Source organism: Sorex araneus, chromosome 2 (assembly GCF_027595985.1).
Source record: "Sorex araneus isolate mSorAra2 chromosome 2, mSorAra2.pri, whole genome shotgun sequence".
Lineage (NCBI taxonomy): Eukaryota > Metazoa > Chordata > Mammalia > Eulipotyphla > Soricidae > Sorex > Sorex araneus.
Window position 1 is genome coordinate 209,092,105 of NC_073303.1, and position 25,031 is coordinate 209,117,135.

Below are 25,031 nucleotides of genomic sequence, written 5' to 3' on the forward strand. Positions count from 1 at the left end.
GTAACGGTCACACTGACATATTTTGCAAAGACAAATTGGTAGGTGTAAAATCTGTGACAATTATGTAGTGAAATGTAGTATGGCGGTAAGAATGTCTTTATGAATGAACGATGACTTTAAGACATTAATAATTATTTTTTGGTTACTTTTGAAGGAGGAGAACATAAAACATTATGCATGAATGGGTGGAAATTGAAGCAAACTTACTACAGGTCTAGAACTACTTTACTTGCACAGCAAGAAATCACAGAAGGGATGAGAAAAGTGGTTCTGTTTCTAATGTTTTATTCAGCTGCCAGAGTGATCTTATGTGCCACATACTACACCAGAGACTGCCCCTCAGTCACCCACTTAAAGAATGAAAAATTTGCTGTTTTCTTCCTGTGGCAATCTTAACAATTCATCTCAAAATAAAGACTTAATTCTTCTGGATAGAAACTTATCTCAATGTAATAAAATATGGCTGCTTCTTCTAAAAACTGTCTTAAAGGTTTTACAAGAATAGATTATTAAAATAAACCAAACAACTGTCCTATATTCTCAGATTTTGTTTGACATGACTTTTTGGTTTGTGTTTGGGCCACATCCAATGGTACTCGGGACTCAGTCTTGTATATGGGGTGCTGGGATCGAACCTGGGTTAGCCACGTGCAGGGCAATAGCCTCTCCTGATGTACTATTATTCCAGATTCTATGGCATGACAATAGATTTTTTTGTGTGTGTTCTCTCTAGCCATGCCACAATCATGTCTGCAGCTACCACTCCACGTGACCTCACGCCTACCTCACTCCTACCAGGAGCCAAATGCGAGATCAGGGATCCGGGTTATGCAAGTGTAGACAAGGAAGAAGTGTGATATCTATGAGTCACAGTCAGTCTTCAGAGCTAGAGTCCAACGCCCAGAGGGCCAGGACTGTGGGAAGCTGTGGCCTCACACGGCAGAGACCACCCAGGATGTGTTTTACCCACGAAGCAAGACTTGTAAACTCATTAGGCTAGTGACTGACGTCCCAAAAGCTTATGAAATGCTAATCAGGATTTCTCTAAAAAGAACTAAGTTGAGGGAGGGAGGGGGCAGCCTGAAGCACTACTGGGACCTCACGGTCGCAACTGCCATAAACAGGTGACAAAGTTGTCATCCCGAGGGGCCCTGCTGAGCAACCTCGAGGTGGAGGTTCACGTAAGAATCTCAGCACCATCTCTGGGAGACTCCGCTTCGGGGCAAGGGGTTGAGGCTGGCTTGAAAGCTACCCGTGGAGATCTACACACACACACACACACACACACAGACACACACACAGACACACACACAGACACACACACACCTGGAAATCCAGGCAGTACCTAGGAAAGTAACTTTTTATGACCATTCTTGACCCCAGGAGCCCTACGCTACATACTGACAATACAAATCCACAAAACCCTATTTCTCCCTGATCATAACCATGTTCTTTTAAGCACATAACCATCTAAGTTTGGAATTCAAAGCACTTGCAGCTCTCTTGGCGGGGGGGGGGGGGGGGGGCGGGCAGGGAGGCTGAAGAATTTCCCTCCCGCTCCTCGGCCCATAATCTCAGTCACAGGAAAGCTTACGCAGAAGTTTAGCAACTTGTGACCGATTACAGACTGCATGGTTAGCCAAGACTCGAATCGAGACGCCACAGTGCACATTAAAAATTACATGGCTAACACTAATGCGATTCCAGATACTTCCTTCATTTTTTTCTACACTATTTAAAATATTGAGAGTAGCAGTTGCCCCCACAAACCTTTGCGAATAATTATGTTGAATGTTAAATGTAAGTGACTAACCCAGGACAATCAGCAAATGGTTTTTCTTCTCAAGTTTAAAATTCTGAACAGACAGTAGCATATTCCCCTGATCTAAAGAATTTTTTTCTGATACCTCTCATCAATAATACAACCTTATGCTAGAAATGCAATTTTAATTGTGACTACATTGGGAACTGAGTTTCCTTTGAAGGGCGGTTGATATCTAACAAGGCGATGGATCAACATTTTCACTTGCTCTGCAAGAAGCTACCCTGAAGACTACAGATCAATAAGATTATAAAATAAACCAAGAAAGCATCGACTTACCTATTTGTTTCTTTCAAACCAATATAAGCTTGTGCTATTTCACCCTTATCTTTCATCTTCTGCACGTCTTCCAGGAGGAGTGTGGAATCTGTCATCGTATTCTGCAGGGGAAAGAACACCGAGGCCACATTAATTACAATTCGGGGGCTTGGAATGCTAATGGATTTCTTTCCTCCAGAACAGAGGAGTTTACAGGCTGCACCCACTCCCAGTCCCAAAGTGCTCCCGAGGAGAGCGGGACACACGCAATCCCAGACAGAGGCACCTCCAGTGGCCCTCTTGACAAGCTCTGATTCCTAACACAAAGGCGGGGAGATTCCAGTGTATGCCCGTCTCACCCATCAATTCAGCAACAGGTAAATATTTTACGTGAAATATATACACTACATACATAAATACACATATACATGCAAACTTTTAAATATGTAAAGCATATAGTATAAACAGTTCAGAAAATATTCATTAAGAAGACCAAGAAGCTAACAAAATGTATAGAATATTCTTTTTACTACTTTGAACCAGATTATTCTTTTTACTACTTAGACGCAGTTATAATAAAACAAGTGCTCTAATGAAACACTAAAACTTTGGAAAATATCCATCTTTTTAATGAAAACTCAGTAAAAGTAAAAAGTGTTGTTCATATCATTTTAAAAACATTTTTTCCCTCATACCCTTAAATACATATTAACTAAAGTATTTATGTCCTTTTGCTTTAAAAAAAGGGCTTTCTTGCCAACAATTTATTTATTTATTTATTTATTTTTTTGGTTTTTGGGTCACACCTGGCGATGCACAGGGATTACTCCTGGCTCTTCACTCAGGAATTACCTCTGGCGGTGCTCAGGGGACCATATGGGATGCTGGGATTAGAACCCGGGTCGGCCTCGTGCAAGGCAAATGCCCTACCCGCTGTGCTATTGCTCCAGCCCCTCTTGCCAACATTTTCATTTCTGTTTTTCTTTTTTCTTTTCTGACATGAATAATAATTTCAAAATTTTGCTTCTATATATCCTTTCTTTTAAAGTAGAGCAGGAAGAGAGAATAAGAATCCTTTAGAACTCAAGGCCCATTCTACTCATCTAAATATAACTAGTATCTGTTGGTCCTTCAGTTAATGTTTGCTCTAAAGCCAACATTCCAATGGAGAAGAATGAACAGAGTACATGTATTCAAACCAAGAAATCTGTTCTAAGACAAATATAATTTCTTTTCTTCCTGCATCCCTAAGATGAAATCCAATCCCTATCACCTTACCAAGACGTCTCAAATATGGCTCAGAGTATTGGTGTATATGCCTGACGCATGCAATGACTAGGGTTTTGGAAAGACGGCCTGAAGGAAGCCTCGCGCCCGCCAGGAAGGATGTGTTCACCTCTCAGGGTCCTCTTGACCTCTGGCCGTAAATCCTCGCCAGTTCTGCTTTAATGTGTTCCAAGCTAAGGGCTCCCACCCCTCCCCTGCCCCTATGGATGGTCTGTCGTAACTACTACAGCAAGTCACTAAAAATTAGAAGTCACACAGATGTCTGTATATAAACTGGAGCTTTATAATACTACTACTACTACTACTAATAATAATAATTTTTGCCTTTTGAAATAAGATTATTAAATAAATCAATTTGGGGATTTTTTTAAATCATTTACTAAAATTGAAAAAAAAATTGTAATTACCTTGTCATCCTGAAAATCACAAGTTAGCCAGCATACACACACACACAAAAGAAATGGAGAGAACAATAAACCCTTAGTTCCAGAAACAAATTCCATCATTCATTTTTTATAACATTAATATAGAAATAACCCTATGTATAGATATTCAAGGAAAACTAACAGGAGTGAAGCCAACTCTTAATTCTCTAGAACAGTGGCTGAAATTCTTTTTGAGCCATATTGGTTTTTTCTAATTGTAAATTATTTATGAGTGAGGAAAATCTGAACCTACTATTAAAATGTAAGAATGACAGTAGGGGGGTGGCAGGAGGGATATGGGGACATTGGTGGTGGGAAATGTGCACTGGTGGAGGGAGGGGTGTTGAAAACATCGTATGACTGAAACTCAATCATGAAAGCTTTGTAACTCTATCTCATGGTGACATGTGATTCATTTAAAAAAATTTAAAAAATAATGAGTCTTTTTTTTTTTTTTTTGAGGGAGAGTGCACACCTCACACAGTGCTCGAGTGTGTCCTGGTCCCATCCTTTGGAGTCACCCCCAGTGGCACTCAGCGGATTAGGCAGCATCAGGAATTGAAACTGACTCTGTGAGTCCAGGGGTCTTCAATCACTGGTCTATGGACCAGTGCCATCTGAAGGTATACAAAGTGTGGGTGGGGTTTGTTTTTTTTTCCCCCTCCCCCTCAAAAAAAAAGGAAATAGAAAGGTTTCCTTTCTAGGAACTTGACTCACTGCAAAGTTAAGGGGTTCTGGGCAGATCTTAAGATAAGGAATTATTAGATAGCTCTATTTGTTACTGGGATTTCCGCTCCAAGATGATTTAATCAGATAGCTCATTTTCACAATTTTGTATTTTCTGGCCAGAAAATATGAGTCTTGCGTATGAGTTTCTTTTACCAAACCCAAAATATATACTGCAAGTTTGGTATCATAATTACATGCAGAAATACCAACTCTAAGCACTCCGGAGTTTGTAGTCATCCAGTTCATTAAATATTGTATATGCTTTTAGTTTTTAGATGCAGCTGGAATAAACACTTTATATGCTATATCATGTCAATGGAATACAAGTTGGCCTCAACTGTCTTGTAGACTTTGGTAAAGGAATATGGGCAGAGAAACGGGCCAAGTTTGGGGACAAATTCTGTCTGGATGTTAATGGTGAGTAGGCTTTGCCGCACATGGCGGTGCTGGACGTCCACTCAGCGAGGGAGGGAAGACCCCCGAGGGTCACTCCCTGGTTAGTCTCACTGCAGGGGCCCTTCCTGCTGAGTCACCGCACACAGCCCTCCCAGGAGCAGGGCTCTCTGAAGCGACAGGAATCCTTCTCATGTAGCTTCCACTCCTGATTCCATTTCTCATCTTTCCAAGGGCTTCCTTTACAAACAGGGCATTTTAGCAAGGAATTTAAAGTCGTATTGAATGCTTTCTCATAAATATTAGGGCTTTTATAATTTACAGAATTTTATTTTTAAAACTCCACTAGTAAGTTTCAAGCCTCCTAAATATATATATGTGTATATATATGTATATATGTATATATATACACACACACATATATATATACACACACATATATATGTGTGTGTGTATTTATTAATTACACTAGTTTTAGGTGTACTATGTAGCAACTCAGTTTTTATGGACATCATGCAATGACCATCATAGTTAATATCCACCCCCATGTGGTTTTTATTTTCTCGTTTTTGTTCTTTTAGGGGACACGCATAGTGGTCCTACGGGGCTACTCCCAGCCCGGTGCTTGAGGCAGGGGTTGCTCCAAGCAGCTAGAGGGGAAATGGGGAGGGTCCGAGGCTTCCTGCAAGCGAACCAGATGTTCTATCTCTGGGCCAAGTACCTTCTTTTTGGTCCAAGTTTATTAAGCCCAGATTACTACAAAGAAGACTCATTTCAAAGGCCTTTCGCTCCTGAGCAAAGACATTCTGAAGACGGCCTGAGACTTCCCTGGCTGTGTCGCTCATCCTGAGTAGCATTCGCGGCAGCTTTTAAAGCAGCACTGAAGCTCCGAGAGAAAGGACTCGGGACGCACGGGATCTAACACGCTCGTCTGTGCTCGCGTGAGCGGGGGCTGGCGGGCCCAGGACGGAGCGAGGCTCGCGCGGGCAGTGCTCACCTTGGGCTGGATGGCCTCCTTCTGGCTCACCAGCTGCGACCTCAGGATGAGGACCTCCTCCTTGCGGACGTCCAGCTCTTCGCTCACCGAGGTCAGCTGCTCCATGAGCACTCGGTAGGCCGGCGCCCCCGGGGCCGTCACCTCGGGAGCACTCTTCTCGCTGAGCGCTTTGCGTAGCTCGTTCAGCTCATTTTTCAGTTTTTTGTTTTCTGATTCTAGTTCTTGGCGCTACGAAGAAGGTACAGAGAGAGCATGTTTCCGTGATGCCCAACTTCACGGCAGGGAATCCAGCCCCGCCCCCTGGCCCTTCACCACGACGGTGGGAGAATTCTGCTCAGATCACCCTGAGAAGTGGCTTCCCCGCTTGTGGGAGTTGGGCCCGAGCCAGGGAGATGGATCGCAGGCCTCACATCTCAGGCCCCTGGCGGGATCCCTCACTGCTGCTCCCGCAAACCAGGTTCCAGAGTCAAATCTGACCCAGCCCTGCCCAGGGTTCTGTCTAGAGGTCAGAAGAGACTGCTGAGGGGGCTGGAGCGATAGCACAGTGGGTAGGGCGTTTGCCTTGCACGTGGCCGACCCGGGTTCGATTCCCAGCATCCCATATGGTCCCCTGAGCACCGCCAGGGTTGATTCCTGAGTGCAGAGCCAGGAGTCACCCCTGTGCATCGCCGGGTGTGACCCAAAAAAAAGCAAAAAAAAAAAAAAAAAGAAGAGACTGCTGAGTGCTAGCGGGCAAGTGAAGTCCCTTCCAAAGACCCAGGTCTTATTTCTGGATAAAAGCAAGGACAAACATGAGGGTCTAGCTGGTTAGGACCTTCCCAGTGGGTGGATCCAATGAACAGTTGCCTGAAACTTTAAGTAGCATTCTCTTATTTCCTCTGTAAAGTACTGAGGTCTTGGGGTTTTAATTTCTCATAAACATACCACATGGTTTAAGCTGGTAAGAGACCCAGTGGTGTTTTAACAATAATGTATTTTTCAAACTTCCCTGGATAATATGCCTATACATTTGCTTTGGCGGGCAGGCAGAATAGACCACCTCTGCCTTTAGCCACTAGGTGAACATACAAATCCTTTCTTCCTCCTTCCTTACTAACCTCATACACCAGCCTGTGTCATTCTTGGCACACTCTACTCAAATTATGGCAATGGGAAAACAGAATAGAGTTATAAAAAAGTTGTCTTCATCCCTTATTAGGGAAATATAAAGAAAAACAATGAGGTACCATGTCAAAGTAGAAAGAATCAGCTCTAGAGGGATGTGGGGAAAAGGGATTGGCATGGAGATATCTGAGGTTAGGATCTAAGTTTCCAGGTGATCAAGCAATTCTACTTCTTAGCATCTATCCTAAAAGTCCAAAATGGTATTTCAAAAAGATTTATTTGTACTCCTAGGTTCACAGGAGCACTATTCACAATAGTCAAGCTCTGGAAACAACCCGGACAGCCCTCAAACCAAATAATATAATTAAAATAATACGTGCGCACACCATAAGCGGTATGTGAGTGACGCGGGTCGCTGTGACACTACCAGGAAGGAAAAGAATGGGGGAAACGCTGGAGACACTAACAGTCATCTAGGTGCGGGCGCTTTCCTCTGCAGCCTAAGAAGATAGATACTAGTCAGACTCCTTCGGACAATAAGACTCTTATTAACCCTGCTTTATGAGTAAGAAAGCACAGGTACAGAAGGGGTATAGAACTTGTACTGTCCCTGGGATGTGAACTTGAATTACTGATGAGTCCATGTCCTTAACTACCTTTCAGAAGCTTACTTTCCATGGAATACAAATATAGTTTGTATTCCATGGAAAGTAAGGGAAACAACACAGGGACAAAAAGGACTCCGAGGGGCTGGAGCGACAGCACAGCGAGGAGGGCGTTTCGCCTTGCACGAGGCCGATCCAGGCTCTATTCCTAGCATCCCATAGGGTCCCCCGAGCACCGCCAGGAAAAAAAAAAAAGAACTCCCAGGCTCCCAGGTAAGGTGTAAGTCAGAACGTCTGCTGTAGCATCTGACCCATGAGGTTCGTCTCTGAGAAAAGGAAATCCTCCTGACAGGCGTCTTGCCAGAACAGATACTTCATTCGGGCCAGGAGTCCCGTTACCTTCAGCGACTCATACTCCAGCTCTGTGCCTCTGATCTGTGGTCTTTCTTCTTCCTGGGGAAAACACACAATTCGAAACTTTAGAAACGGTTCGATTTGAACTGTCGCGGCTTTATTCTGGGGCTCTCGATGGGCATGGCGGAGTTTTGCCCACAGTGCTCCAACCAGACTCGCCGATGGGCCGCGGGAAGGCCGGGAGAGCCGCGCACCTGCGCCTTGCCGCGGGGCACCAGCTCCTCCTTGCGGTCCAGCTCGTCCTGCAGCACCTGCTTCTCCTGCTCCAGCTCCTTGACCCGCTTCTGCAGCTTCAGGAACAGCGACATGTCAAGAGGCACCTTTTTCTCACTTGGTTCCTAAGGCCCAGAAACCGAAAGAGGGTTAAGAGAGGCCTGGAAATGCACGAGCCAGTGAAAATGGCTGAAAATACCACACACACACACACACACACAAAAGACAAATTTACAGAGGGGAAATAAACATGGCTGAGAAAACACAGCAACATGGCACATATGCTGCCTGAGCCCATGTGCTGCTTGCGCCCACGTGGCCGAGCACATGTGTCGCCGAGCACATGTGTCGCCTGCATCTCCCCTCTTGAGATGTGTACTTTCATGCTTTCATACTTTTGTGTCTAAAGCTTGGTTATGTGTAGGGGCCTCCTCCACCCTTGGAGAAGCCCGAGTTCTCTCTTGAACACGTTACTCTTACCTCTCTCTCCCTTTCTTTTTTTTCTTTTTTTTTTTTTAACTTTTTGGATCATACCTGGAGATGCTCAGGGGTTACGCCTGGCTCATGCACTCAGGAATTACCCCTGGCAGTGCTCAGGGGACCCTATGGGATGCTGGGAATCGAACCCGGGTCGGCCACGTGCAAGGCAAACGCCTACCCACTGTGCTATCGCTCCAGCCCCCTCTCTCTCCCTTTCTTATACCTTCCTCCTATCCTCAAAAGCCTCTAAATAAGATCTGTTTACTTAAAAAAAAAAACACACACACAGCAACACATCACGCCTAGCTCATCAAGAGAGAGATGCCAATGAACAGTCAAGACCTCCTTTCCCCTGTCATACTGGCAGAGAATTAAAAGAACAATGAGGTCATAAATTAGGAACAGTATCTCGTATGATAAGAGTGTCATGGGCACTGTCACTGTCATCCTGTTGCTCATCGATTTGCTCGAGAGGGCACCAGTAACATCTCCATTGTGAGACTTGCTGTTCCCGTTTTTGGCATATCGAATTTGCCACGGGGAGCTTGCCAGGCTCTGCAGTGTGGCCAGGATACTCTCAGTAGCTTGCTGGGCTCTCTGAGAGGGGTGGAGGAATCAAACTCAGGTCGGCCGTGTGCGAGGCAAATGCCCTACCCGCCGTGCTATCGCTCCACCGCATGATAAGAGTGAAGTACTAAAAAAGCTTCTCAAAGAGGCAGGTTAGCTGTGTTTGGGAGAAGACATTCACTGCAGTATCATTTCTATGGGCTGGAGTGATAGCACAGCGGGTAGGGTGTTTGCCTTGCACACGGCTGACCCGGGTTGGATTCCTCTGTCCCTCTCGGAGAGCCCGGCAAGCTATCGGCGTATCCCGCCCGCACAGCAGAGCCTGGCAAGCTACCTGTGGCATATTCATAATGCCAAAGATAGTAACAACAAGTCTCACAATGGAGGTGTCACTGGTGCCCGCTTGAGCAAATCGATGAGCAACGATGACGGTGACAGTGACAGTGACATCATTTCTGTGGCCCTTCTACTGCACTAGCTCTGGGTCTGCTCCAGAGAGACTTGCCGCCCTTCAGGCTGACGCTCTCTGCCCTACCGACCCTGCCGCAGAAGAGTGAAGCCACGTGGGAGACCCCAGGGCAAGATCACAGACACCACAGCTGGATGTCAGGGTGCACCGACAAACAACGCCTGGGGAGAAGAACCGCTGAGGCAAAACAGACGAAAGCAACAATAAGTTACTGCTCTTTGGAACCGCCAGTGTTCGGGACGGTTTGCTATGCCACATGGAGAAAGAAAATCCGACTTTCCTGTGATCTACTGGTATTATCCTGCTGGACGAATGACCCAGACCTACAGCTAGTCACGCAGGCCTGGTGCTCAGGGGCTGCAGTGCAGAACCTCTGCCGGGGGGCAGGACGCTAAAGCACCCCGGAAGGACAAGCCCCAGAATACTGACCCTGCCACTTACAAGGGGTGACTGGGAATGACCAGATTTGTGTAAGTATGATTCCGACTCTATGACATCAATCTTTAAAGTTAACAGAATGAGGTGGAGGAAATGTTTCCTTAAGTATCACTGTATCACTGTCATCCCGTTGTTCATCGATTTACTCAAGTGGGCACCAGTAACGTCTCTATTACACTCAGCCCTGAGATTTTAGCAGCCTCTCCTTACTCATCTTTCCCAGCGATTGGAGGCTATTTCAGGGTCAGGGGAATGAGACCTATCGTTACTGTTTTTGGCATATTGAATACGCCACGGGTAGCTTGCCAGGCTCTCTGAGAGGTATGCATATGTCTTTTACTGTACTTTGGGATATGAATACACTATGGGGAGCTTGCAAGGCTCTCCCATGAAGGCAGTAAACTCTTGGTAGCTTGTCAGGTTCTGCAAGAGGGAGAACAAGGCTATTACATGTCACGTGGCCGCTTTACAGCCGCATGCTTCTGGGAGCTTGGTGTTATAGTCTCTGGATGTTGGCCGTTGGTGGGATTACACGGCGCCAGGGGCAGTTTGTGGGTGTGGCTGCCAACTACTGGAAAATGGGGGGGGTCTGGCTGGAGAAGGTCCAGTCCCAATCCGAGCAGGCTTAAGTTTCCTAATTAAAACTAAAAAGTCATTCAGCAGTCAACAGAGAGTTCTGACGATCGTGTCTGAGTTACTCATTACGGACACTAATTATCGTGCTTGAAAGGGGGACCTGAGGACTGTGTCAGAGTCCTAACTCAGAGTCACGGGACTCTAAATTAGTCTCCAGCAGTACCACAGTCACACTTACCTGTGAGTGACAGAAAGGGGCTAAAACACACCTGAGGGCAGGACATGTGGCTCAGAGGTAGCAGAGCACTTGCCATGCACATCTGAGACTTTGAGTCCAGCTCACAAAGCCCCCCCTGCTCCCCGCCCCCACCGCAGGTACCTCAGTTCTCAGTGGAACGTCTTCCGTCTCTGCCAGCTCAGCGCTGAAGGTATATTCAGATTCATTGCTGCTGTGAGTAGAATCTGTTCTCTTGTGTCCAGGCTTCGGTACATTCTTCAAGACAAATAAAGTGGGTATTATGTAATCAAGAAAGCACTGGACTAATTTCCAGATCCCAGTTTTGTCGTTAGGAAAACGGGAGATCTCTAAGACAGGTACAAAAATCATCGATAATATTATATTGCATAATAATAATATCATGCAAGGATTATGTAAATAGCACAAGCAATGGGTTTGGCATTGTGTCTGGAATAGAACACCCAACCAGTCAAATTTAACTGCCCTGCAGTGAGTCACTGAACAACTCACTTGGTGACCTAGCAGTTCGCCAAATTTTTCAAACTCTATTCCCCTGGCTGTTTAATTTCACACGTCTGATTTTATCATCATCTTTTCCTACCAAATCTGCATCCAGTCTTTCTATACTTGCCTGCTCTCCCTCTAATTCCTTCTTTGATTGGTTACTCCGTTTCTGACATGTTGGGTTCTCTTCCTATTCAAAAATTAATCTATCTCTATAAGTCTGAATTCCTTCACCCAACTATTTCAAGTTGGCTTGACAATCCTTTGCCATGGGTCAGTCTTTTCTTCACTTTCTCTATTCTACAGCTGGAGAAAAATCCTTATTGGTACTATGATCATATTTTGGGACCAGGACCAATCGGGGACACTAATCTTTATCACACAGATTTGGGGTAGTCAGCCCTTCCTAAAACTTCTTGCCATTCATTTGAAAGAGAATATATTTATTACAAGTGGCTTCATCAGCTCTGGATTATGGTAGTGGGCACTCTGGTGGCAGACAAATGTCAATGAAACAGTCGCCAAACACTTATCTGTTAGCAGCAAAGTTCAGTCTACACATTAAGACTCAGACGTCAGTATTTTAATTATTTCTAAATTATAAAACTAACTGGGGGACACACGAGCTGTGTTTGGAGCTTGTTCCCGGCTCTGTGCTGGGGGATCACTTCTGGTGTCCTGAGGGGACCATATTTCGTGACTGGGATGGAACTGGGCTCAGCTGTACGCAGGGCAAGTGCCCTAACCCTGCACTCTCTATCTAGCCCCTAGACCTGATCTTTACAAATTCTCTACAAGCAAATTTTTTTTTCTGCAAACACTTATTTTCATAAAATTATAGCAAAATTATTTGACTCACCACCATCAGAGTCATTTCTTCTTTGAGGTCATCATATCTCTCTTCTAAGCGACTGAACTCATTCAGAAGGTTCTGATACCTCAGCCTCTCATCGTTAAGATCGAGTTCCAATTGTTTCGTTTCTTCTACTAACTTCTTCTCCATAGTCTCTGAAAGAGGGAAAAGCATGCAGAAAAGGCTCCACATAAAGCAATGCAAACATGTATTCTGACTTCCAGTTTCTCTGCAGGGGGTTTTACTTTTAGCACTTGTGTCAAGAGTACTCAGCAGAGTATCTTGGTAAAAAGAATCATGACTCCAAAATGAAGTAGTTTAATTATAACTATAACCATCTACTGTCTTCTGTCGCTATAGACAATGCCAATAGTTCATTTACTATAGTTACTGTAGGTCCTTGATAAATGTTCACTAGTCATTATCATGAAACTTAAACAAAAATTTTTTGGACCACACCTGGTGATGCTCAGGGGTTATTCCTGGCTCTGTACTCAGGAATTACTCCTGGAAGTGCTTGGGAGACTGTATACAATTCTGGAATCAAGCCCAGGTCAGCTCCGGTATGTGGGGACCAGAACTATTTCTCCAAACCATGTGGCCGCTTACGTGGCCTTGCAACCTTTCCTGATATACAAAGTGAGCAATGGAAAATAAACGATCTAGCATCTGCCCCTAGAAGGCAGGCTTGAATGGTGGTGGGAATATCCAAGCAAAATATAATGCCCAAAACTTAAAAAAAAATAATAATAACACAGCAGTTAATTTTACCACTTCATCTTAAAGTGGGTACTATGGTTTGCAATACATATACTGAGAGGCCATCATGTTTGGTCCTTTATCTACTTTCAGCACACATCTCCCATCGTGAGCGATCCCTCCAACCATTATTGATTTAGTGGTTCCTTCTCCATCCCAGCTGCCTTCTCCCACAGCTCATAAAGCAGGCTTCCATCCGTGGAGCAATCTTCCTGGCCCTGTCTCTACTGTCCTTGGGTGTGAGTCTCACATGATATTTTAGATTCCACAAATGAGTGCAGTCCTTCTATGTCTGTCCCTCTCTTTCTGACTCATTTCACTTAGCACGACACTCTCCATGTCCATCCACTTGTAAGCAAATTTCATGATTTCATCTTTTCCTAACATCTGCATGGTATTTCACTGGTAGGTGTGCCAAAGTTTCTTTAACCAGTCGTCTGTTCTCAGGTACTCAAGTTGTTCACCCATTAAACCCACTGAATGGCTGAATAGGAATGATGAATCCCACTTGGTCGTGGTGTATGATCTTCTTGGTGAGTCGTTGGATTCTATTTGCTAATATTTTGTTGAGGTCTTTGCATCCATGTTCATCAGGGATATCAGCCTGCAATTTTCTTTCTTTCTTTCTTTCTTTCTTTCTTTCTTTCTTTCTTTCTTTCTTTCTTTCTTTCTTTCTTTCTTTCTTTCTTTCTTTTTTTTGTGGTGTCTCTGTCTGTTTTTGGTATTAGGGTAATATGTGCCTCATAGAACCTGTTTGGGAGAGTTACTGTTTCTTCAATTTCCCGGAAAAGCTTGAAAAGGACTGCCAATAGGTCCTTTTCAATGTTTGGAAGAATTTGCTAATGGACACAGGCTTTTGTTTTTGGGAAGACTATTGCTTATGGTTTCAATTTCCTTGACAATGACAGGTCTATTCAGGTATTCCAAATCTTCTTGGCTCAGCCTTGGGAGGTTACAGGAATCTAGGAATTTATCCATTTTTCTTCTAGGTTCTCGTGTTTTGTGGCATACAGGCTTTCAAAGTAATCTCTGTTGATCTTTTGAATTTCTTTGGTTTCTGTTGTGATGTCCCCTTTCCATTTCTCATTCCATTTATTAGGGTTCTCTCTCTTTCTTTGTGAATCTTCCTAGTGGTTTATCAATCTTGTTTATTTTCTCAAAAGAACCAGCTCTTGGTTTCATTGATTTTTTGGATTGTTTTTTGGGTATCCATGTAGTTAATTTCTGCTCTAAGTTTTACCATTTCTTTCTTCCTGCCTGGTTTAGGCTCCTTTTTGTTGGTCCTTTCCTAAGATCTTAAGCTCTGAAGTCAAGTTTTTTATGTGGGTTGGCCCCACATTTTAAAATTTATTTTTCAGACAAAATTAAAAAAATTCAAGTAATGGTGCCTAAACATCACGTCAAATTTTTACATAAAGAAAGCAGATTCATAAGTTCATCAATGAATCCAAGTAAAATGTCTAAAGTGGTTTATAAATTTACTGGGACCTATAAATTTATTGATGACAGCATCAACATTAAAAAATAGATTTTATTTCTAGGGGCCAAAGGGACAGTATGGGAGTAAGGTCCTGCCCTTGCATATGGCAACCAGCTGGAACCACATATGTCCCCCTGAGCATGACCAGGAATATGGTCCCTGAGCCTGGAGCCAGGAGGAAGAAGCCCTGAGTACAACCAAATGTGCCCTCCAAGCTGAAAAAAAAAATTAACAAAACTTAGTTCTAAACAAAGGTATATCTTACAAAACTTTGATCTCATGCTGACTAGAATTGTATGCCAAGGAACCCAGCCCCAGCAGCCAAAAAACCTCCACAACCCAACCACTGCCAGGCTCAAGGCCATGCCCCACACACTTGGGCCAAGACTCATGTACAAGTGAAGTCCGACAAAACCTAGGTAATGTGGAACTTCGTGACCTTGGACTCTGGGTTCAATGAACCGGACCGTGCCAGACCGGGATTGGAGATCCTCTGCCCGTTTCCCTCTGTCTCCAGCCACCCAGGGGTCTCACCCATAAGCCACCTCCAGCCGGCACCAGATAATCTCGTCATCGGCGACCAACCAGACTGCACGGTTTTTTCCTCCGGGAAAGGAGCAACATGACGCCTGCCACAGTCATGCCACCAGACCCTGCATGAGGCTGTTTCAGTCGGGGCACCCCAGAGTTGGGGGGTGGTGAGAGCCCTCCCCCCTCCCCACCTCAAGGAACCCAGGCCCAGAAGCCAAAAACCTTCACAACCCAACTGCTGTTATGCTCAAGGCCATTCCCCATGCGTTAGGGCTGAGCCTCATGCACGAGTGAATGCACTCCTGGAGTGCGCGGCCACATTGTAGCCACACAATACACCATAAGGCACTCCCTACCCTTTTTCCATAAGTACCACACCACACTTGATGGGGTTCAAATAGCAGGCATCCAATCACAGAGGGAAATATATATATATGAAAATATATGTATGTATATATATAGATGCGTATATACACACATATATGCATATATACATATTTTCTGATATATAAACGAAAGCTCACATCACTCAACTTTTAACAAGTGTTATACTAAAGAATATCTTAATGGCCTCTGCCAAAATAGAACAATCTTCACACTGTTTCCTTTATGGATACTTTTTTGTAGCATTTTCAGCGGTTTTCCATAACAGACAACACAAAGTATATGACTTCGGTTGTGCTTTGGGACAGGGCTTGGGGCTTGGGATGGAAACATCCCAAATTTGGTGGTGGGAAGGTGTCATGGTGGTGGGATTGGTGTCTGAATATTAAATGTAATCAAATATTATCAACTACCTTATAAAATAAAAAAATAAAAAATAAAAAAAAAACATCAGGATGCTAAATATCATTGAAATATGGCGCCCCATGGTATGGAAGCTGGAGAGCTAGCAGTAAGGAAGAGAACATCCACTAGTTTCTCCTGAAAGGAACCATACTACCCCACCAGGGGGCGCTAGACCCATCTGGAGCTTTCTGTTGATTCTATTTAAATAAAGATGTCTTTAAAACAAAGAAAGAAAAAGAATTGTATGCCTTACCTGTCATCTCCTTAGCTTGTTCCACAATACGCTGATTGAGGGTCTCTTTTTCCTGTTTCAGTAAAGTATTTTCTTCCTTCAGATTTGATACCAGCTACAAGAATCAAACAATAAACTGAGTTGACGAGACAGAGGAAGAATAATACAACATCTGAAGACCATACGGGGTCTCTCCTCTCTTCCACATCTCGGGGCCTCATTTCTTGGTATAGTTCTCTCACCATCCAAACATGGCCCAAGCACTGTACCCCCTGAGAGCCTTCATGGAAACTACCTCCAATCAAATGTCTCTCCTCTGCACTACTACAGGACATTTTTATAGCCCTTATTAGGGATTTACTTCTTCCCAAGTAAACCAGAGACAATTCATGATTGCTGTTTAGCAACTGGCCAACACCGAGGAAGCATTTGCTCATGAAATGATAATGCCTCCTCCTCTTAACACCCTAAGTACATGCTTATGGGATTCAACGGGAGAGAGATTAAGGGGGTTAAGAAAGATACGAAGGACATTTGACTATGGAAATTAACAGATGACCTTCTGAAGTGCCCTTATGCTTGTCTGGACAAAGAGATATTCCCTTTAATCTTTCAAAAGCATTTTAAGTTTGCAAACTTGTTATTTATATCCTGTTTAAATGCGCCGATGCCTTATAAAAGTATGAACACCCTTAATGTCAGAATTGCACTGTTAGAAATGATTAAAATGGCAAATTTTAAATGATGAATATTTTACCAAAGTGCTTTATTTATTTATTTATTTAAAGCACTGACCTTTAACTTCATAGTTCCTGGTTGGATAAAAATTCCCAGGAAGTAAAATCAAAACTAAAGGTAACTTTGTAAAATATGTAATTTTACTCAATTTTTGGAATAAAATGTGATAAGTGAACTGCCCCTTACTTTTTCTAAGAATAAGCTTAATGAACTGTGAAGGTGATTCTTCTCGTAGGAAGAGAAATCACCAGGAGTCCAGAGACAGGAAAAGAGGCCCCAGCACTGGGGGTCCCAGGAGGCCACAGCAGAGAGGACAACACGGTGTCACTCAGAAATTAGTCCGGGGTGCTCATTTTGAATTAGGGGCCCATCCCTGCCTCTGCCTCCACTGGCTTTGGAAACTGCTCTCAGCATAAAGATCCCATATCTCTGTAGGCCTGAGAAAAACTGCTCTTTGTCAGACATGCACAACCAAGAACTAAAGGCACCTGTGGCACTTTTGCAAAACAACCTAATCCACATTCCCAGAGTTAGGCCAGTGGCATTTAAGAATTGGGGCTGGACAATACCACTGCTGGGAATATATCCCAGAGAGGCAAAAAAGTACAATCGAAACAACATCTGCACATGTATGTTCATCGCAGCACTGTTTACAATAGCCAGAATCTGGAAAAAACCCGAATGCCCCAGAACGGATGACTGGTTGAGGAAACTTTGGTACATCTATACAATGGAATACTATGCAGCTGTTAGAAAAAAGGAGGTCAAGAATTTTGTAGTTAAGTGGATGGGCATGAAAAGTTTCATGCTGAGTGAAATGAGTCAGAAAGAGAGAGACAGACATAGAAAGATTGCACTCATCTATGGTATATAGAATAACAGAGTGGGAGACTAACACCCAAGAACTGTAGAAATAAGTACCAGGAGGTTGACTCCATGGCTTCGAGGCTGGCCTCACGTTCCGGGGAAAGGTCAACTCAGAGAAGCGATCACCAACTACATTGTAGTCGAAGGCCATGTGGGGGAAGGGAGTTGCGGGCTGAATGAGGGCTAGAGACTGAGCACAGCGGCCACTCAACACCTTTATTGCAAACCACAACAGCTAATTAGAGAGAGAAAACAGAAGGGAATGCCTTGCCACAGTGGCAGGGTGGGGTGGGGGGGAGATGGGATTGGGGAGGGTGGGAGGGACACTGGGTTTACGGGTGGTGGAGAATGGGCACTGGTGAAGGGATGGGTTCCCAAACTTTGTATGAGGGAAGTATAAGCACAAAAGTGTATAAATTTGTAACTGTACCCTCACGGTGATTCTCTAATTAAAAATAAATAAATTAAAAAAAAAATAAAAAAAAAAAGAATTGGGGCTGGAGTGATAGCACAGTGGGTAGGGTGTTTGCCTTGCATGCGGCCGACCCAGGTTCGAGTCCCAGCGTCCCATATGATCCCCTGAGCACCGCCGGGAGTAATTCCTGAGTGCAGAGCCAGGAGTAACCCCTGTGCATAGCCGGGTGTGACCCAAAAAGCAAAAAAAAAAAAAAGTGTATTTCTTATATTGCCCAGAAGGGAGTGGGAGATAGATAGCTTAGAAGGCTAAAGTACAAGCTTTATATGTGGGAGACACAGGTTTAACCCTAGAGCCACATGGTACACCATTCCCCTCTTGTGGTCCCCCCAAAGATGAAAAATTAAAACCTTCCAGAAAACTCAGTACATATTTGACTGGAAACACAGTTCTACCAAACCTTCTAGAATTGTACTGACTGGGAACATCTTTTTTCTAACTATAGAAATAGCTGTCATAGTGAAACCTCAACATTTCACTGTGACGGCTATTTCCATAGTCAGAAATAGCCATTTCCACTCCTCTCCCATCACTATATTCCAGAGGACCGAGGGTAGTGCCTACCGTGCCCTATGAAAAGCAAAAGACAATCAAATGGGAAGAAATAAATTTTAATCTGCTCGTGTGTGTTATTCTGTTAGACCAGAAAGGTATTACTTTAATTTGGTTTTTGTTTATTTTTGGATTTTTTTGGGTCACACCCAGTGATGCTCAGGGATTATTCCTGACTCTGGCATTGCTTGAAGGACCATATGAGATGCCGGGGATTGAACACTGGCCAGCTGCATGCAAGGCAAACGCCCTACCCACTGTACCATCTCTCTGGCCCTTCAACTTGGCTTTGAAGAAGGAAGACAACATTTTTAAGATGCTTAAATAATTGACAAATTTAAAGGAATGTGAAAAGTATTGATAGACTCATAAAATAACAACCACAAACCAGAAAGTTCTTAAGCCTTGACCATTCCTTTGAAATGCATAAATGAATTGTTAGAACTAGTCTGCTATGGCAAAATTATTTGTTTTCATGTAAGAATGTTAAATCTAATTCACAATGGGGGAAGAGACAATCGTCAGAATGACCTGACTAACTTCCCTGCTCTCCATGTACAGTGCTCCTGTTTCCATACTCTGAGTAAAGCTCCACCGGGCATACAGCACTGGAACACTGTCGTCCCATTGTTCATCGATTGAATGAGTGGGCACCAGTAACGTCTCCATTGTGAGACTTCTGTTACTGTTTTTGACATATCGAATACGCCAGGGGGAGCTTGCCAGGCTCTGCCGTGCAGGCAGGATACTCTCGGTAGCTTGCTGGGCTCTCCGAGAGGGACGGAGGAATCGAACCCATGTAGGCCTGGTGCAAGGCAAACGCCCTACCCTCTGTGCTATGGCTCCAGTCTTGTTGGACATATAAAAAGATAAATTAAGACTTTGACTACCAAAGGATTTTATTAGGGGCTTATTACATGTGCAGCTGTTAGCATTCAGAAGTCGCTACAGTTAAAGCATACTGTGATTCCAACCAGAACGTTACAGCCATCTAAAATCACTTCTGTTTTTATTAAAATGGAAAAAATTGGGCCGGAATCATGGCATAGTGGGTAGGGCATTTGCCTTGCACGTGGCTGACCCAGGCTGAAGTCCTGGCACCCCATATATTCCCCAGAGCCTGCCAAGAGCAATCCTTGAGAGAAGCGCAAAGAATACGCCCTGAGCACTGCCAAAAAAAGCAACAAAAGCACAAACAAAGAAAAAAAGATGGAAAAATTGGTGGGCACATTGAATAGCCATTATTTTCCCCAATACGCCTCAAGTAGAGGTATTTTTATGATTACTTAAATAACAGACCTCAGAGTCAAGAAATCTCTCGTTGATATTATTCACTGATTACGTGAGAGAAATGCACGGGAAATGCAAATTGTGAGCTAATTAAAATTTGCATTTTACCCACATTTCTAACCATCACTGAGTCACACGAACCAGGTGAAGACACCCACACTTTCCCTCCGTGAAAGCACACAGAGGCACGTAAACATTGGTCGCTACCTTCTCGGTTTCTTGTTTGTATCGGTCTGCGTGTTCTTCAATGGTCTTTTTCTCCGACTGAGTTCGTTCCAGGTCTTTCCGGAGCTTGGCGATCTCCTCCTGCAGACTAAGAACCCGCCCCGTCGCCACCTTCGCTTCCTCTTCACTGAGCTGAAGGCGCTCTACGTCACTTCGGAGTTTCTCAGTCTCCGAGTTGTACACTCCTTCCAGGTTGGTCAATTTCTCCATGAGGCATTTGTAGTCTTTGTTCTTGAAACAGACACAAAGTAACAATAAGTAAAGATTCGTACACACCATCAAACTTATTCAGTGAGAAAACTATACGATATTATATACTTATGTAATATCATTGTAGCATTAATAGCAGCTACCTCAAACACTAATTAGTATGAATATTAGTTGTGTGATACATTGCCAATCACACGACAAATACCCAGCTAGTTTTACAGAGAAAGAATATACATAATTATTTCTATTTTACATGATGAACAACAGATATGGTCTCCTAATCACATGATGAATTGCCAAAATAAACTCCTCATTTGACTCTTAATCCAGAAATGAAAATTTTTTTGCTCTTGAAAACAGATTAGCATTAAAAAGCTAACCTGTTAGATAGGATAGCTATGTTCTATCCAGGTGATGCACCAAACAGCCTCCAAGTCACAAGTTCCTTAACATCTAAACTTACTGCCTCAAAACTTTTCACCCCATTCAGGAAAGCTCTCGGGTAATTACCATTTCTGGTAATTAATCATTCTGAATTTTGTCGTTCTTTTCGCTCCTTTGCATTAGGTGTTCTTAATTATCTTTACGGCCGTTGAATCTGCTAAATACAAAATCTGTATTTCTGTAAATACAATGTACCTTCCTCAGAACCAACAGAAGCACGGACATCTCCACACTGCTACACTCTCAGGATTACACAACTCATCTGCGAAAGGACTAGCAGATGGTGCGAAATGGAAAAAAGTGAGGAAGGAGCTTCGTAGGGTGCGTTAAGGGCTCAGAGCGTTCGCACCCCGGCTGGGGCCTCCCAAGTATCCTGCCTTACAACCGTAATGGGACCCGTGAGTTTGCCACTATTTTCATTTTACCTTTTTACTAGTAAGACTACAAGGTCAGGTGCCGGGTAGAGAAGGCGGGAAACTCCCAGCGCCTTCTCCGGGCGCAGCTCCCGCCCACAGCCCCTGCCGGGAACACACCTGCTCGTCGACTTTGCGCTGGAGCTGCATGATCTTGTTCTCCATGCCGATGTGCAGCTTCTTGTAGCGCTCCACCGAGCGGGCCTCGATCTTGAGCTTCTTCAGCTCCCGCTTCGCCATCATGCGCCGGAAGCAACACTGAAGGTAGACGATGGCCCGCAGGCTCCGCTTGTAGTGGACTCGGGCCAGCCAGCCTCGGACCCGCTTCTGAATGATGACTGCTTTGTGCTCGCGGAGTATCTGCAGAGAAAGCAAAAGGCGCGTCAGACCCTGCACTCGGCTCTCGGCGCGACTCTCTCCGCTCCGGTAGCTCAGGCTGGGCGTCTTGTCAGGAGGAGGAGACCGCCGTGGGGCTCGGACACTGGCCTCACGTGCTGGGGGAAAGGCAGCTCAGACTGAGAAGGGAACAGCAAGTAGAGGATGTCGGGAGGACCCATTCGGGTTGGAAGATGCGAGCTGAGAGTAGACTAGAGACCGAACATGAAGGCCACTCAGTACCTCTATTGCAAACTACAACACCCAAAAGGGAATGCCCTGCCGCAGAGGCATGGTGGGGTGGTGGGGGATGGGGTGGGGGTGGTGAGAGGGATACTGGGATCATTGGTGGAGGTGAATGGGCACTGTTGGAGGTAAATGATCACTGTATGAGTAAAATGCAAACACAAAAGTTCCTAAGTTTGTAACTGTACATCACAGTGATTCTCTAATAAAAAAAAACTTTTTTGAAAAGGAGGAGACATAAAAAGTCAAAGGAAGAGCATGGCTTACATATTACATGAGTGAAAAAATAACTTTCAGAGGTGATCTGGGGGCAGAAAGACAGCAGAGGGCTCAGGTGCCTGCCCTCTGTAATTTTCGTCCCAGGCAGCACAGTCACCTGGGCTCGCCTGGGGCATCCCCTGTGTGTATATCAGAGAAAACCCTTGGCCACACTAGGTGTGACCTAAAAACAAAAACGGAAGAAGGCCATTTGCAACAACATACATAGGCTTTTTTTTATCCACAGACCAAACGGGTTGGAGCGATAGCTGAAAGGGTTGGGTCACAAACCTTGCTCATGTGAGGCCCCAAGCTTGAGTGCCATCACCATCAGGTTGCCCAGGCAATGTCAAGGTGGCCCTGGTGGCACCAAGCACCACTGCACAAAGCATTGGGACAACTGGCTAGTTGACAAGGGATCACCAGGAGTGGTGGCCTGGATCCCCTAAACACTGCATAAAAGGCACTGTACCCCGAGTGGATATTTAAAATTAGCCATTTAGGGGGCTGGAGAGATAGCACAGCAGGTAGGGCGTTTGCCTTGCACGCGGCCAACCCGGGTTCGAATCCCAGCATCCCATATGGTCCCCTGAGCACTGCCAGGGGTAATTCCTGAGTGCATGAGCCAGGAATGACCCCTGTGCATTGCCGGGTGTGACCCAAAAAGCAAAAAAAAAAAAAAAAAAAAATCACTGTCACTGTCATCCCGTTGCTCATTGATTTGTTCGAGCGGGCACCAGTAACGTCTCTCATTGAGAGACTTATTGTTACTGTTTTTGGCATATCCAATACACACGGGGAGCTTGCCAGGTTCTGCTGCGTGGGCGAGATACTCTCGGTAGCTTGCTGGGCTCTCTGAGAGGGACGGAGGAATCAAACTCGGGTTGGCCACGTGAAAGGTGAAAGCCCAACCGCTGTGCTATTGCTCCAGCCCCCACCAAAAGGCACGTAATTCTAAAAAATAAAATTATCCTAGGGGAAAATTCTTTCCTGGCATGCCTTCTATTAGCAATAGGTGATGACCTATAAAATGTCCAGAGTCACACCTCACCTTCCGGTACCTGTTCCTGGTCAGGTAGCCCCGCCAGTGGGCCTGGAGGACAACGGCCGCCGCCCGCTTCGCCCGGTACTTCCTGCGGACCGCGTACATGCGCCAGCTCTTCTGAATCGTGATCGCCGCCTTGGTCCTGCGCAGGAACTTGGCGTAGCTGGTCAAGAGCCGCATGGTCAGAAATTAGAAACCCAAGAGCACAGTTTGCCGAGACTCAGCACCTCTGTCTATGGCATAATAAGCAGCAGCACTTCTGTTCTAATCCGATCATGTGCGTGTTAAATTACCATTTCTATCACTGATATGTTATAACAGTGTAGAGTCCCCTAGGATATTCATTCATATCCCCTGGCAAGCAACCGAGAATACCTCGCCCGCACGGCAGAGCCTGGCAAGCTAGAAACAGCAACAAGTCTCACAATGGAGACGTTACTGGTGCCCGCTCGAGCAAATCCATGAGCAATGGGATGACAGTGACAGTGATAATATTCATTATTTCACTTGAGCCTTGACCCCTGAAAGGTATGGTCTCCCATAATGTACAATTTCACAGTAGAAAAGCAACACTTGCTGGTTTATTTTCTTCTGGAACAGTGCTTATTATTACACGCTTTACGCAGGAGACTGGCTACCTATAGCAGTCCCATTCTTATTCATCACCAGCTTTCTTAGACCTGCACTGCTAATCCACAATATTTCTCATTAACTTCTCTGGGTTCAAATTCTTTTTCATTAATTTACTTCCACAGATACTTTTTAAATTAAAATCATTCTCAATCTTAGTGCAATTCTCTTCTGGACCTTCTCCGTTAACTGCTCCCGGAAACTCCTCACTGGAGTCATCACCCGCTCATCCTGATGAAAATGCTAAATTATAGACGATTTGGGGCTGGAGCGATAGCACAGCGGGTAGGGCGTTTGCCTTGCACGCGGCCGACCCGGGTTCGATTCCCAGCATCCCATATGTTCCTCTGAGCATCACCAGGAGTAATTCCTGAGTGCAGAGCCAGGAGTAACCCCTGTGTATCGCCGGGTGTGACCCAAAAAGCCAAAAAAAAAAAAAACCCCACAAATTACAGATGATTTTATCAATACTACGTAAACATATTCAAAAAAATACCAAAGCCAGGAGTAGAAATTTATAGTGTCTGTGAAGATAAATCCAAATCATTCCTCAGGGTGAGTAAAAATTCCCTTTCTGAGAGAATCTGATGAGACGGACAGTGCCCTCGCCTGAGGGCCCGCCCTCCGCGCCCTCCCCGGCTAGAGTACGAATCGGACAGTCCCCAGCCCCCGCTGGGAAACAGGGTGACCAAGGGCCCCAGGGCAACCCACCAGCGGGCCTGGTAGCCGCGCACGTATCTCTGCACGGCCACGGCCGCCCTCCGCATGCGCAGGTACTTCTTCCGCAGCAGCCACCCTCGGATGGTCTTCTGAATCCGGATGCAGGCAGCCCGCAGCTTGTCCGCCCTCAGTTTCTCCAGATAGGCCACCTGGCCCGCCCGGAAGAAGATCTTCGTCTTGCCAAACTGGTATTTGTCCTTGTCCTGTTTTGGAGAGAGAGTGTCGACTCAGACGGCGAAATGATGACCGCATCAAGCAGGTTTTAAAGGAGGAAAAAAAAAAAAACGTCTAAGAGCAGAATCAGTAAAGAAATGACTCTGTTAGCTAAAACTTGAACTACGTCATGATGAACTAGTGGAGCGAGGCTTTCGATACTATGT

General features: G+C 44.8%; 1 protein-coding gene across 1 annotated transcript in view; it reads right to left on the reverse strand.

Annotated features, from left to right (window-relative positions):
• The window catches only part of MYO5A (myosin VA), a 197,433-nt gene that overhangs the window by 31,058 nt on the left and 141,344 nt on the right, over positions 1-25,031 (reverse strand). The window contains exons 19-29 of the mRNA XM_055127854.1: positions 24,643-24,854; positions 23,308-23,464; positions 21,498-21,737; positions 20,293-20,541; positions 16,185-16,278; positions 12,379-12,527; positions 11,157-11,270; positions 8,229-8,372; positions 8,020-8,073; positions 5,912-6,139; positions 2,102-2,202 (exon numbers count right to left, since the gene is read on the reverse strand). Coding sequence (XP_054983829.1) covers positions 2,102-2,202; positions 5,912-6,139; positions 8,020-8,073; positions 8,229-8,372; positions 11,157-11,270; positions 12,379-12,527; positions 16,185-16,278; positions 20,293-20,541; positions 21,498-21,737; positions 23,308-23,464; positions 24,643-24,854 — 1,742 coding nt within the window. The remainder of the gene's footprint in view (positions 1-2,101; positions 2,203-5,911; positions 6,140-8,019; positions 8,074-8,228; positions 8,373-11,156; positions 11,271-12,378; positions 12,528-16,184; positions 16,279-20,292; positions 20,542-21,497; positions 21,738-23,307; positions 23,465-24,642; positions 24,855-25,031) is intronic.